The sequence below is a fragment of the Stegostoma tigrinum genome, chromosome 26 (assembly GCF_030684315.1).
Source record: "Stegostoma tigrinum isolate sSteTig4 chromosome 26, sSteTig4.hap1, whole genome shotgun sequence".
In the NCBI taxonomy this organism is placed as follows: Eukaryota; Metazoa; Chordata; class Chondrichthyes; order Orectolobiformes; family Stegostomatidae; genus Stegostoma; species Stegostoma tigrinum.
The window spans coordinates 42,426,453-42,442,342 of record NC_081379.1 but is presented as its reverse complement, the minus strand read 5'-3'; the positions used below and the strand labels follow the sequence as shown (position 1 = coordinate 42,442,342).

The 15,890-nt window shown below is 41.9% G+C and overlaps 1 protein-coding gene across 1 annotated transcript; it reads right to left on the bottom strand.

Moving 5' to 3' along the window:
- Positions 1–408: 408 nt before the first annotated feature.
- On the bottom strand, positions 409–7,805 carry LOC125464343 (uncharacterized). Its single transcript, XM_048556662.2, has 5 exons — positions 7,359–7,805; positions 5,897–5,998; positions 3,680–3,729; positions 1,598–1,675; positions 409–1,235 (listed from the first exon to the last, which is right to left on the bottom strand). Exons 1-5 carry the CDS (start codon positions 7,777–7,779, stop codon positions 1,119–1,121), a joined length of 768 nt encoding a protein of 255 aa, XP_048412619.1. The 5' UTR covers positions 7,780–7,805; the 3' UTR covers positions 409–1,118.
- Positions 7,806–15,890: the final 8,085 nt, after the last annotated feature.

Below are 15,890 nucleotides of genomic sequence, written 5' to 3'. Positions count from 1 at the left end.
TCATTTCCTGCCATTGATTTCAATCTAGCGCCAAGTTAAAGGCTTCTCAAGTTTCCAGCAGTGGTCTCACCAAACAGGCTAAACAGCTAATCAAATTGAAGCATTCCAACAGACAGCAAATCAGAAATTAAAGACTTTGAAAATACGTTAACTTTTATTTTTTGCAGGCTCTTACACGAACACAAATGATCGGGATAGATACATGGGACTTTGGTAAAATCTAATTAGTACACACAAACTGTTAAAAGTATTTTTTAAAAAAAAGATTTGGAGATCCATGACAAAATGGAGAAGTTTGGCATTCAAAATATATAAACTTGCTTTTGCAGCTTCGGTGGGCTTTTCTTTTTAGATAATTATCAAGCTACTGTGCTGTTAAAATCCACTTACACTTAATTCAAAAAAAAAATTTGATATTTTACTACACTACCAGTTCTACTAGTGAGAAAAGTAGGGTAAGGTAGCTACAGTGCTACCAGTCTATAGAGCTGCACTCTTACTGTCGAGGGACGATTAGTGATGGTTTAACATGAGTGTCAACAAGCCTCAGGCAAGGAGAGAGGTTGAAAAGAGTCCTTCACGGTAGCCTCAGTCGGGACTGAGAGAATAACAGTAAACTGTCATTATTTCAATGATTTCTAATGGAATGCTTTCCAGTGAACCTCAATACTTTACTGCTTGTCCTGCAGCAACATGGGACCACTGACAGCATCTTTCACGTTTATAACTGCACATGAGCACCTATGTCAGATGAGTTTAAACAAGTGCCTCCGCCATTATTTCCTTCCTCACTATACGTCCGAATCGGCATCTTCCATCATACATCTGATTCATGAAACATCTGATTACAAGATCAGTTTGCAGAATGACTAAAACACAGCAGGAGCAAATAGTTTCAGAGATAGTAAGGAACAGCAGATGCTGGAGAACCTGAGACAACAGGGTGATTAGAAAATATCCCAAATGACAGGAAGAATGATGCTGCCACACGAGGTTCTTCTCTTCCCGAAAGCTGCGTAATCTACCGAACGCTGTCAGCGTTTCCTGATTTTAGATCTGTAGCTTTCTTCCAACATTAACGTTTGGTCAGAACATTTTCAAGGACTGTAAGCTGCACTCTACCGCATCTGAGCTTCACTCTGTTTAAACTGCAGCGGGGTGTAAACCATTTGCTCTTCGAGTCCGCTTTCTGTCTTGCTTTCTGGTTTGCGTCTGTTCACCGTTGAATACTCCACCTGTGAGTGTAGGACAACGCATTAAATTTCCGTATTTTGCTACATGAATAACTTGAGCAAAGAACCAGATACTTTTCGAGATTATATCAGTGTGGATAAATTGCAACAACTCATCCTTCACACTGACCGCGCTAAGCTCATTCGCACGATGTTAATTCGAAAGATGCCTCTCAGTAGGCTCACTGGATAAATATTTCATTACTTTTAATTGCCGCATCTTGGTCGTTGTATTATTTTCTAAAACCCTTTGAATAACTGCATTGTGGCAGCATTCTCTATTTAATTCGAAATCTACGATCGTTGTTTAAACCTGTTGAGACATTGGTCGCTTTCCTTTCCACAAGGAGATCAGAATTACCGACCTCCAGGTCCTGCGGGTCTTCTCCACTTCTTGCAGAAAACAAGGTTGCATATATTGATGTACCTGGCCTTGAAGTGTCCTAGAGAGAACCAGCTGTATTAATGGTTATTTTCGTACGGACCTCTTGGTGATGTGTCTCTGAAGTGAATTTTGTAATGTTATTTCACACAGTAAACACAAAAACTTTGCAGATATGTTATTTAAGTCATAATGGCACGTGGGTTCAGCCCACACTGCCGAAAACATTTTACAATTAAATATAGTACAATGGAAATAATAGCGAGTTAAATAAATTGCATAACTATTGTTTTTTTGTGTGTCAGATCATAACCGAGCAACAAATGCGAGTCTTACCAGCGAATTCCACATCTCAGGTCATAACCTGTCTGGGGATGTGGAATTCGCTAGCAAGACTAGCATTTGTTGTTGAGACCTAAATATTACACAGTGGCGTGCTGGGCCGTTTCAGAAGACATTCAAGTGCTAATAATACTTTGCTGGAGTCACATGTACGCGAGAATGGATAAAGGCGGCAGATTTCCCTCCGTCAACCAGATCCCATTTGACAACTATAGATGATAGTTATTATGGTCGCCATCACTGAGATACCCTTTAAGTTCCATTTTTCTATTTTGAGTTTGAATGTGAAGCCACGTCTCCAGACTGGGTCCGGGCCCATGGATTACGAGTTCAGCAACAATAACGTTACGCTGCCCGTTTCAGACATAAAGTTCTGCCCTCATTTCCGTCGCTTTCTCTTGCTGACTCACCTCTTATTTTCTGCAATTTTATTTTCTGTTTCTATTTCATTCAAATGACAGCGTCAAAACTCGCGCGAGGCTTCCTGACCTCTATCTTCCCAACGGCCGACTCTCCACCCACAGGCTCACTCTCTCTGCTGCCCAGTGTCCTGGACTGTCCGTCAGCGGGTCTCCACACGAGGTTAGAGCCTGGCTATCCACAGAGCCTCTGCGGGACATCATTGCCTCAGAGCTCTCTAATTTCCCTTCCCGAAATAATCTTCAGCTTTTTAGAGCCATTTATTTTCCAAATGGCAACACGTTTCTTTACCCAAAGACAGGGACCACCTGACCGTGCCAGCATGCTCCCGCCGACCTGGGCATGAAGCGCTTCACGAAGTCTCGATGTTCTGAAAAGGACCATAAGCTATCTCTGAAGCCAAAAGCCATCGCTTTCATCCTAAATGTGGTCAAACGCCCTATTTACCGTTTTTATCTCGTCTAGCAATTTGTTTCAGACCATAAGACCACAGCAGGAAAATAAGTAGGCTGTTCGGCCCCTCGAGCCTGCTCCGCCAATCATCAGGGTCAAACCTGATCCAAAACTCCTCACGTCCACTTTCCTGCCCTTTCCCCAGAAGCCTCGATTCCTCGATTGATCAAGAATCTATCTCGGCCCTAAAAATGCGAATTCAGCTCCCACGGCTTTCTGGGAGGAGAAATTTCTCTTCATCGCAGTTTTAAATTGCGCCGCGTCACTCTGAGGCTATGCTCTCTAGTCCTAGATTCTCCAGTAAAGGGAAACGTTCTCTCGACGTTTACTTTGTCAAGTTACTTAAGAATCCCAAATGTTTCAATGAGATCACCTCTCATTCTTCTAAACCTCAATGAGCAGAGGCCCAACCTTTTCAACCTTTCTCATAAGACAATCTCTCCATACCTGGGACCATCCTCATGAATCTCCTAGGTACTACCTGCTACAAAACAATGTGTTTTCTTAGACAAGGCGGACAAAACTGCTCATTTTCTCTCATTCTTAAGCACTATTTAACACCTTCCTCCTTGGTAATGCTTGTCGGTGATAAATCTTCAGTCAAAAGATGTAGGGAATCGAATCTGAAGATGATTTTGACAGTAAATGTATCAACTTTCAAATCAAACTCCAAAAACAAGTTAAATATCGGAGAATGGAACAAATGATCGGCGATTATTTCAGAATGTTAGCAAAAACGTTTTCATGCATCGTGCAGACTTCACTTGTACAACATAATAAACCCTAACGTGTACATTGTGCCGGGACATGATCTAATTGCACTAAACACAACCTGTGACGGGTGCATTACCTCTGGGATAGTCCCGGTCGGCGGGGAGCTGTGTTCAGCTTCTTCCTTCTCTGGAGAGACAAACAACCAAACGTAGTTAGAAGCCAATCCCGTGTGTTATGCACAGCCTGAAACTGAATTACATTTATTCCGCCAAGATCTGTACCGGCCTGCAACGTGAGAATTTACCAGTGTCAACGTAATCGAAAATAAACTCTTTTAAACACCGAAAGCGCAGAAGCACGTTTTATTCTAGAATCGGGGAGCGATATTTGCTTTAAGATCTGAATCGCAACAACCTAACTCAACTGCAAATTAGCTGCTGGGGTCCATCAGCTCATTGAAGGACATCACACGCTGGATGACATTAGATTTGTCTTTTGGTAGTATGTGCATCCATGCAATTTATGATACATTAACATGAAAAAAAGTTGAAACAAACCAGTTATAAGAAAAACCACTGAACAGACTGTCAGCTTTTTTTTGGTAGCGGTATAAATCTAGTTGGACCAGCGACAGTACTCTGTAGCCTATGAAAAGAGTGGCTTATCGATGCAAAATGTTAAACAAGATTCCCAACAGGGCCCGTCAGAGACAAAGCAATAATAGCATTGAATCTTCTACACTGCAATCAACGTTGAAACGCCTTACACTGCCGAGCCGCAGTAATGTACATAACTTGTGTATGAAGTGAATTGAGATTTCTCACCGTTAGCACTAGTGGAACTATCAAAGTCAAAAGAATGTAATCTGGAATTGAAAACAGGGAAGTGTAGCTCACTATTGGGCCTGATCTTATCAGCGACAATTTTGGACTGAAACAAAAAATGCTGGAAATCACATCGGGTTGGGCAGCACCCGTGCGGAGAGCAAGCTAATTTTACAAGTCTAGGTATCTCTTCATCAACAAAGCTCTGATGAAGAGCCTTCGAGTCTCGAAACGTTAGCCTGCTCTCTCTCGCCACAGATGCTGCCTGACCCGCTGTGGATTCCAGCATTTGTTGTTTTCAGTATCGATTCCAGCATCTACAGCAATTTGCTCCTAGCGAGAATTCTGGAGCGTGATAGGTACAGCCCCAGGAGATACAAGCTTTGGTTTTAAACATGATTAAAATATCCCGATTGCAAAGGCATGAAACGAGGAAGCATCACACTAAAGGGCATTCAGGTACACTCAATGTAAAAAGTGCTTGAGCGTGAATTGTATTCCAGCACTGAACAGACTGACAAAGAGCATTAGGTTACATCCAGAGATATTTAATCATCAGGGAAAGGAATCTGTAGTAAGCCTATCTACAGTACTGTTGTGGCCAGACGGTGCACTATACCTTTCTGTGCTAGACTGACGGTTGAGAACGCTTGGCTTGTCTCAGGGTGGTGAGTTTTGGAGAGCGCAGCAGCTTTTAATTCAGAAAACGAACCAAATCTAAACAGCCGATGGACAAATACAAAATTAATGTAAAGTGGTTTCTATTGTGAGTCGAGACACAAGTACAGTGTATACCGCACAGTAGCCAAACAATTCCCAGAAAGCAAAACGAAAGGATTCGGCTGTAGAGAGGCGACGAACATCGACTGAGGATATGGGGAACTGTTACATTAGAATGAGGACACCTCATGTTATTCACCAATGTTATTCATAATGATGCGTTTTTGTAGACAGGAGAATACCATTAGCTAAAATATACAAGGTCATGAGCCAAGTACTGGAAAATGGAATTGGAATTGTTTGGTTGTTATTTTTGACCGGGGCAGTCTCGAATACTGGTGGGCCCGTTTCCGTGCAGTAGACCTCTTCAACTCTACAGTTGAATAGTGGATATGGCAACGAATTGATAAGATGAAACTTGATTGGAAAACGATTTTGGTGGCAGTCTAGTAAGAAATTTGAAATTATCTCAAGATTTGTAGAAGATGTGACCTTCATACGTTACAAAACATTTTCCCTGGAGATTAATGTTTTAAAAACTGTGCGACAATCACAAACGCTGCTACATTCTAGCTACCGTATATAAACAGAGCTTTCTCAATACCCTTCGAGTGTATTTTTTTTAATGATTCTATCCCACTTGACGTACCAGAGAAACGACACTGCCTCTGTTTTCGGACAAGCGCTTGTAACGCCATACCACAATATTAACCTGCCACATTGGAATATTAAATCGTGGCAATATTTTGTATTAATGAGAAAAGTAAGTGATAAGCATCTAACATTTCCAAATAAAGTATAGTACTCACGTTTCATTTTCTTGTTGAATACTACAGCGAGGAAGATAACGCATAAAATCAGCGGTATGCACAGCAATTGGTAAAGGAACGGATTTTTGTATTGATCGCGTTCTTAAAAGAGAGTTACATAAAAGTAAAGTGAAAATCTGTGCCGGACAATTTAACTAAAATGATTTTAATTAAAACCAAACAAAAGTAATTATTGTCATTGTACCGCCCGTCTGTGAGCTGACCCCAGGACGTATATTTATGTTTCGTGCGTTCCCCTCAAGTAACAACCCTTAATTATATTTGTTAAGCGCAGCAGTGAAAAAGGTCCCCTTTGGCTTGCTTTGGGAAACGTGTTCTTTCATTTCAAATTAAAAACAAGAAAAAAAAAGATAAAATTGCGTCGAACACAGCCGCTGGATGAATTCCCAGAGACTTTACCATTGATCATCCTGATTGGGCGTTATGTTGTTTTTATCTAAAAACGTGAGACTTCTGCAGACTGTTCGTCCCTAGCGCTGGAAATCAAGGAGACAGTCAGGATTTCTGCGGAATGATTTAGTCAGAATTTTCATCGTGTTCGGTTTTATTTTCCGATTTTCTTTCCCCCATGTGTCAAAAAGAAGATGCGGCAGCTAGCAGCGAGCGTCGTCACCAGCCCCCCCCCCCAACCCCACCCCGCGTGTAAAACCTAACATTCGGGGAAAGGCAACAGATTTCGGGATTAATTACACATCTGCTTGCTGCCCGCTATATATTTGCAAGTGAATGTTTCAATATTCGCAGGTCAGGACATCACCTGACGCATACTGATATGTTAATGTCGATTATAAACGTTCAATAACACACGCCGAGCATTGAATGCAATTCACAACCATCGGTCTTTATGTTCTCAAATGGGCAGCGGGAGATGGTGCAAATCCTCGTTGTGAATTCATGGGGGAAGACAGAATGATAGCTGAGAAACCCGGTTCTCTGACTATTTACAATTCGACCTGGATATATTGAACTGCGCCGTAATTATGATCAGGAAATAATCTTCGCTTCAAATGCCGCTAACACGCTAACCGCACCCCGGTGCCAGTTACTGACTGCGCCGGAGTGAAATCGTTTTCTGGTTTGGGCACACTGATGCACTGAAACCAGTTGCATGTTGCCGACATCTACTCCCGGTTTAATCCTCCCCCCAATGGCCGTGCCTCATGCTTGGACCAAAGCTTCAAACGCTACCGAGTTCCCACCGTCACTTTGCCCGAGTGACAAGTGCCGTCAGGAATTGGCGATTTGCTGAAATTCCCTGCCGTTTACAACTTCCCAACAAAAATCGCAGCAATACCGACGATTCGCTCGCTGTGCGTGAGGGTGTGTGACTTACAGTATCCCCTCATCGCTGGCTCACAGCGCAAATAGACGCGTGGCCATGGAGACAGTGATTGGGTGCGATGCTGCTAACGCTGTTACACTTTCAAACAATGGGACTTACCCGTCACTGTCAACCTGCTTCCATTCCCCCGCAACTCTTTCAGAGACGGTTGACTCAAAGGCAGCAATTCACAATAATACGTGCCGCTGTCTGCGAGCTGAAGCTCGCTAATTGATAACTGGGATATATTTCGTTCCCGATCTAATGTATGGACCAGTCGGATTGAATCATTTGCCTTGAGCCTGTCCAAATAAACAATTGCTTCGTCCTGATGACTTCGGTTGTCTGGTTGATTAAACCAATTGATTGCATAGTCCTCAATTCCTTCAGGGAAATAGTAACAGGTCAGGATCGCCGTCCCTCCTTCAGTCACCAGGAGAGTTCTTGGAGTCTGTTCAACCCGAACCCCTTCAGCAGCCCCGAGAGCCCAACCTGGGTAGTAATTGAACATACATATCCCTAACAATGCCAGGAGGTTCATGTTAACAAGGCGCTACCGGACGACGATGGTATGAAGGCTCACTGGGGACAGCAGAGGCACTAGGTCCCTCCTCCTCATCGTGGTAGCGGGGCTGGGCGCCGATGCAGGGCGTGCGGAATCTGAGCGTAGCCAGCTGCGCGTGGGTTAAAAAGTTCACAGCATCTCAGAGATCTCAGGCAAGCTGTCGCCGCCGCAAATAGCACCGGCGACTTCAGTCTGCGGAAACAACTAAAAACACCGTCTCCTCCCACCTCTTTGCTGTTCACGTTTAGCCCTGGGTTCTTGTTATTAAAAACAAAACCCAAGCCAGCCTGTGGCGGGGATGCTATCACACACGCCTGGAATTTGGGCCTCCTAGCCCAGAGGTAAGAACACTGTCACTGCACCATAAGAGTCCCTTTCTTCTATTGATATAGAACTAGGAGCAGGAGTGGGCAATTCAATCCCAAGGACCTGCTCCGTCATTTAATACGATCTTGGCTGATCTCGCCTCGACCTCAAATCCACCTTCGTGACCGCTCCCCATAACACTTCCAATCCTTATTAATTACACATCTGTCTATCTGTTTCCTTCTTGAACTTACTCGCTATCCCGCATCCACCAGGCGCTCGGGCAGTGAATTTCGCAGATTCACGATTCTTTGACAGAAGTTACTCCTGCTCATCTCTGTTTTAAATCTTCTTACCCTTTAACCTAAAACTATGACCTCTGTTCCAAAGTGCTTCACCAGGGGAAACTTCTAATTTGTCAAACCCTTTTAACATTTTACATATCATTATTTGATCGCTCATGCCCATAAAAACTAAAGAATATAGGCCTAACCTAAACGGCTCAGACTGTCCTCACAAGACAAGCCTTTCAACTCTGGAATTAATCTTATAAACCTCCTTGGAACTGCCCAAGGGTTGAAAATTGTTTTCTCCCACCTGTGCAGAGTTGATAGGAATGAAAATCATAGCCCAAATAGTTTGTTACATCCAAGCCTGAACTATTAGGAAATGACTAACATTTTCTAGATATATGATTGTTGATTCAAGATTCATTTTTTTTGTTTAATTTCTAAGGCCTATATTATTAAAGACTCTGAAACCACGACTCCACATTTTAAATTTCTTTTTGATCTTACCTGTAGCAAGTTGTTCAAATTCCACAGAATCCTCCCATTAAACGCCATCGACATGTGCCATGAAAGTGCTTTGGAGTTTCTCTTTATGATAGAAGTGCAGCATTACTGGGTCTGCTCATATTTGAATAGAGGAAGGTTGCAGCAAGACAGACCCAACCAAGAAATACTATATCTTTCACTCATCATTCAATCTTTGAATGTCTATGTTTGGGACACATCTTATGAGTGCATTGAAAAAAATGTGTCCTTGACAATCTCAATTAGGAAATAAGATATTCGGTGTAGATTTTGAGTATAATTTTTTTCAGGGTGCTGAAATTGATGGATTTCTAATCTGAAATTTTTTTGAGTCATTCATAGGATGTGTCACTGGCTAGACCAGTATTTATTGTCCATCCCTATTGCCCTGGAGAAGGTGGTAGCGAGCTACTTTTTTTCCACTGCTCCAATCCTTCGAATATAGGTAAACCCATAGTGCTGCTAGGAAAGGATTTCCAGTATTTTGACACAATGACAGTGAAGGAATGGCGATATCATCAAAATGGTGCATGTCTTGGAATCAAACTGGCAGGTACTGGTTTTCCTATGTATCTGCTGCCCCTGTCCTTCCAGGTGGTAGAGCTTGTATGTTTGAAAAGTGCTGTCAAAGGAGCTACCATGTGCATCAGTGGTGAAGGGGATGAAATTTGAAGGTGGCGTTTGGGCTGCCAATCTAGCTGGCTGCTTTGTCCGAGATGTTTCTTGATTTTTGTTGGGGCTGTAATACAAGTAAATGTAGTCCATCACAGTCCTGCCTTGTCGATGGCAGACAGGCATCGGGGGTAAAAGAATGGAGTTACTTGCAGCACTCAGTTACTCCATCCAGCTCCTGGAGCCAAAGCATTTATATGGTTGGTCCAATTCACTTTATGATTCACTAGTAAAAACTAGGTTGATGACAGTAGAAGGTTTAGCAATATCCATGCCATCAAATGTGAAGGGGCAGTGGTTAGATTTTCTCTAGTTAAAAATTGGTCATTGCCTGGCATGTCTATGGTGCAAATGTTACTTGCCACTTAAGTCTAGATATTGCCCAAAGTCTTACCACATGTAGACTTGGACTGCTTCAGTTATAGGCAGTCATGAGCAGTGCTGAACAATTTTTCAATTGTTCCAATTTCCAGCCTGTGATGGAAAGAAGGTTACTGATGAAGTTTCTAGAGGCCAAAACACTACCCTGAGGAATTCCTGTAGTGATAGACTGGAGCTGAGATGATAGATATCCAACAACCACATTTGGTTGCAGTCCTTGAAAAAAGAGGACATCTGAGTTGTTCGGGAGTGGAATGCCTCATCCTGGGAGCAAATGCAGTGGAGGCAAAGGAATTGGGAATAGGGGATGGCATTCTTGCAGGAAGGTGGGTGGGAGGAGGTGTCTAGAATATCTAGACTATCCACCACATCTGCTCCTAGGATGAGGCATTCCATTCCCGTACATTTCAGATGTTCTTGTTTTTCAAGACCGCAAATTCCTCCCTCAGTGGTCAAGAATGCCCTCGACCATGTCTCCCACAACTCATCCCTCACACCCCCTCATTGCAATAACAACCAAAACAGAATCCCTCTCATCTTCACGTACCACCTCGCCAACCTCGGGATTCAACGCATGATCCTCCGACACAATCTGACCCCACCACCAAAGACATTTTTACCTCCCCACCCTTCTCTGCTTCCCGGAGGGACCACTCTCTCTGCGACTCTCTTATCCTCTCCACACTCTCCTCCAGCCCCACCACACCTGGCACTTTCCCCTGCAACTGCAGGAAGTGCTACACTTGCCCCTACACCTCCTCCCTCACCCCCATCCCAGGCCCCAAGAAGACTTTCCACATCAAGCAGATGTTTACCTGCACCGCTGTTCCCGTTGTAGCCTCCTGTGCATCAGGGAAATCAAGCAGAGGCTTGGGACCACTTTGCAGAACACCTACGCTCAGTTCACGTTAAACAACTGCACCTCCCAATGGCGAACCATTTCAACTCCCCCTCCCATTCCTTAGACAACATGTCCATCCTGGGCCTGCAGTGCCACAATGATGCCACCCGAAGGTTGCAGGAGCAGTAATTCATATTTCGCTTGGGAACCCTGCAGCCCAATTGTATCAATGTGGACTTCACCAGCTTCAAAATCTCCCCTCCCCCTACCGCATTCCAAATCTAGTTCAGCTCGCACCTGCCTCATTAACCTGTCCTTCCTCCCACCTAGCTGCTCCTCTCACCTCAAGCTCCACCCCCATCTCCAACCTACCAGGTTCATCCTGTCCCCTTGAGCTGTCCATCCTCCCTGGACTGGCCTAGCCCCTCCCTAAATCCCTACCTACACTAACAGCTCTGATGAAGGGTCTAGGCCCGAAACATCAGCTTTTGTGCTCCTGAGATGCTGCTTGGCCTGCTGTGTTCATCCAGCTTCACACTTTATTATCTTGGATTTTCCAGCATCTGCAGTTCCCATTATCTCTCCTACACTAACCTTTACTGGCTCTATCCCGCCTCTTTGACCCGTTTGCCTCATCTCCACCTATCTTCTTCTCTACCCATCTTCCATCTGCCTCCCCCTCTCTCCCTATTTATTTCAGAACCCCCTTTCCCTCCCCCACTTCTGACCAAAACATCAGCCTTCCTGCTCCTCTGATGCTGCTTGGCCTGCTGTGTTCATCCAGCTCCACACCTTGTTATCTCAGATTCTCCAGCATTTGCAGTTCCTACTATCTTTAAGTCTGTAAAGATGTTGCTTAATTGGAGCAGCCTTTCCTATGCCTACATCATGCATAATCAGATTAGTACTTCCCAGTTTATTCCTACATATCATCCAAAGTGATTGTAATAACTCTTTCAGGTCATTTCAATTTTCTTCTAGAAGGCAACAATAATTTGTTCTAATTTTTAAGAACACCCTCATTGAACAATTTAATTTTAGGAATGTCCAATGCAAAATCCTCTGAATTTGGTTCTTCACTGTGTTGTAACCAGTGATCCACTCTCCTTTCGCTTTCCACTCCTAGCAAAATACGTTTTGAATATTTCAGAATGCCACACTCTGTGATACATCTTTCCATCTGGCGTTCTTATCAAATAATTCACCTCACTCAATATCCTTTTGATTTGATAAGGCCCACCAAACTTTGCCTTTATAGGTTCACATATAGCCAGTAGTAATATCACTACCTTATCACCAATGATAAATTTTTTTTAAAAATTGCTGTCTGCTTTCAATTTTATCACATGCTGTACTACTTTCAAATGCTGTTTTGTCAACTCACCTGCTCTACTTAATCTTTCCCTAAGATTTGACACATAGCCCAAACATGTGGTCTCTGAACTCTGGGTCACCAATTTCTCCTTAATTCATTTCTGAGGTCCTTTCATCTCATGCCCAAAAACTAATTAAAATGGACTGAACTCAGTTGATTAATTAGGTTCATCTTTAATTTGAAAAAGTACAAATGGAATTCTTTTATGCCAATCTTCTGGGTAGTTTTGTCTATGTGTCCTCAGCTTGGTCTTTGAAGTTTAATGTCACTGTTCTAATGTTCCCTGCAATTCTGGATGATGTTCAATAGATTTGAATTGTTTTATGCCTAAGATATTCATAAAATCCTTGAATAATTTTGATGTAAAATTTGATGCTTGATCCAATTGTATTTCTGTGGGCAGACTGTGTCTAGTAAAAAAAAAGATTGAGTAATTGTTCTACACACCTTTTAGTTGTGATATTTATAATGGAATGACCTCTGGAAATTTAGTAGATGCATCCATTCTGGTCAACAGATATTTACTCCGACTTCTAGTTTTAAGGATTCTGCACAATCATTTAATACTCTTGTAGAAGGATCCTGAAATGCACGAATGGTTATCAAGTGTGTTAGTTTTATCACCGCCTGAGATTTTCCAATAACCCGACACGTATGAAATGTCCAGCAAAAGTCAACTACATCCTTACACAGTCCAGGCCGATGAAAATGTTTTTGTATTTTGGCTTGTGTTTTCCTTACTCCCAAATGATTTCTGACCATTTGTCTCCTGCCTGAGTATATGATGGTCTCCTGTTCTTCATCAAGACTTCAGTTTTAAAATAGTAACATTCTGGGATACACCTAGATTCTTCTGTGTATGCTTTTTGATATAATTGTTTTAATTTTTCATCTATCTGTTGTAATTCAGATAATTTCTCTGAACTGAAAATGTCTACTTTGCAACCTGTTGTTTTTTTTTGTCAACCATTTCATGAAGCATAGTTTCTGATTACTGAACTTCGCCTTCTTTAATTTCTTCAATTTCTCCTCCAGTGTCTATCTATGGTTTTGTGACTTTGCTGCCATACAGTCAGGAAAAATCCCAGGATATACTTCCTGTAAAACCCTAGTTGCCTGATTTTCCATTGGCTTTTTAACCACAGTAGGCATCACTCCAGCTATATTCTTACCAAAGATAATCCATATTCCTGGAACTGAAAATTTCTCTGTTACTCCCACCACCACTTCAACACGTTTCACCAGACTCTCCAACCTCACTTTTTTAAAATGTATATAATGGAATACTGCTATTCTCACCATGCATTCCACATAGTATCTCTTTTTTCTGTCAATTCTCCTTCTGAATTACATTATCTCCTCATCTCTCACCATCAAAGACTCACTTGCTCCCATATCTCTTAAAGGCTTCATTCCTTTACCTAATCCTCCTGGTATTCATGAGTAAACCTTACCCATGCAAGTAAATTCTTTAAAGAGATCTGGCACTTTCTAGCTAAGCAAGCAAAAGTTCTGCAGATGTGCCTGTCTTTTGAGCTAGCAGTGGCTGGTTTGCTGGTTTTAAGAACCACTGTGCATTTCATAGAGTAGAGTTATGTAATGAAACTGCTACTGCAGGCAAGGAGTATGTGATGGCATTTCCTACCATAGTAAAAAAAAAATGGACAAAAATGGCTACAACTTAGATCAAATTTTCAATTTGCATGAGACAGGTTTACACCTGCCAGCCAAAAACTGCATTTCTATGAATGAAACACATGCTCCAGGCTTTAAGGTGGCAAAGGATTGTATGACTGTGTTGCTGGGCACTAATGCCAGCGGAGACTTAAAGTTTAACCCTTTGATGGTGTACCACTCTGCCAACCCGTGAGCCTTGTAAGGTTGCCTGAAGTCTACTCTAGACACCAACTTTAGGTCAAGCAAAAGAGGTTGGATGACAGGGCAAATCTTTTCTAACCTCATTGTTGATGTTTTGGAAGGTTTTAGAAACTATTGCAGGAAAAAAATGTGGATTTCAAGATTCTCCTCATTCTGGATAATGTGCCAAGCCATCCTCAGGCTACAAGGTGAGATTTCTGAAAACTTTGAAGTGCTATTTCTACCCCCAAACACAACCGCTCTCCCTCAACCAACGGACCAGGGTGTAATAGCAGCTTTTGAAGCTTATTATTTAAGGCTCACATTTAAGGTGCTGATTGCAGCCACTGAAGGGGATAAGGACAGTGTTCTTCAATTTTGGAAGAACTTTAACATCAAGAAAGCAATTGACATTATCGTGGAGGCCTGGGTGATGTCAGTCAGAACTGCTTGTGTGCGGTTTGGATGAAGCGTTCACCCTAACCTAGCAAACAAAACTACACCTGAAGGTGATGATGATGATGAAAATAACTCTCAGCCCCTGCATTAACAACAGAGCAACCTCAAAATGTCCTCTTCCATCAAATCATCTTGACCATTTTTCAAGCTAAGATGATAAATTTGCTGTTATTTCATTACAACATGTGGATTAAAAGTTTTTAAAACCATGCTATCCTTTGTGTTAAGCTTTGGAGTGATTTTTGAGTTATTTTGAGTTTTTTTTGTTGGTATGTCCCTAACCTATCTTTTCCCACAGGTCTCATTGTTTCTATAGCATAATTTGCTGTAACTCATTGTTTCACAGGAACACATCTATTGCATTATAACAGAAACTCTGTACCATCAGGTACCTTTATCCAAAACAGCAAAGGAAATTTTGGCTTTCGTGACACTGAATGGACTGTACCAGTTTAAAGTCATGCTATTTGAAATGAAAAATGCGCCACCCACACTTCAAAGGTTAACCAATAAAGTCATTTTGGGATTACTCAATTATGTAGTGTACATCAACAATCTCCTGCTCTTTTGTCAAATTTGGAAGGAACATTTGAGGCATCGATTAGAATCTTTGATCAACTTCAGGAGGTAGGCTTGGTGATAAACCCACTAGGAGTGAATTCACAAAAGACCAATTCATGTTCCTGGACCATGTCATTGGATAAAGGCAAATGGCTCCATGGGATGTAAAAAACAAAGGTTATTGGGGAGTTTCCCATACCATCAACAAAGAGGGAAGTACTATGATTCCTGGAACTTATCAGAAATTCATACCAACTTGCGTACTTTTCCAGAAAATTGAATAATTATCAATAGAAATATTCCATAATTAGGAAGTGACCTTGAGTTTAGTGTTGGTGTTGCAACATGTTAACATTTCTATTGCCACTACTGTGTCTGAGACAATTGTATATACTGATCATAACTCATTAAAGTTTTTGGAAAAATCTAAGGATAAAATTTTATATGGACCATTTATGTGGAGTTTATTATTGCAGCTATTCATTTCAAAATCATACATGTGGCAGGATGGGAGAATGTAATTGCTGATGTGTTATCACGACTTTGATGAATGAAAATGGCAGTGCTCAGTGGCAGGAAAATTGGACTGAAATGGACCTCAATAGTGAACATTTGCAAGCTTAGGGTCAATGTAATGTATATGTATTATAGTGTACCAACAGTGTAGGTCTAAAGGTTTTTGAAAATGAAGTCATCTTTCTATATTGATGGTTCATTTTTTATAACAGAGAGCTGTGATTATACCATGGCTTTAATAGATGTATTTTGCCCTTTCTTAATGAGGAAAGGTTAAAACAGAGGTCCCAAGCAGTCAGCTCAA

Bases quoted from the DNA above. Each gene is read 5' to 3' on its own strand.
- LOC125464343 (XM_048556662.2), bottom strand. From the start codon at position 7,779: ATGAACCTCCTGGCATTGTTAGGGATATGTATGTTCAATTACTACCCA. The intron at 3,730-5,896 runs GTGAGTACTATA...TTGTCTCTCCAG, and splicing joins ATTCAACAAGAAAATGAAAC to AGAAGGAAGAAGCTGAACAC. The intron at 1,236-1,597 runs GTCGGTAATTCT...CTACACTCACAG, and splicing joins AAGACCCGCAGGACCTGGAG to GTGGAGTATTCAACGGTGAA.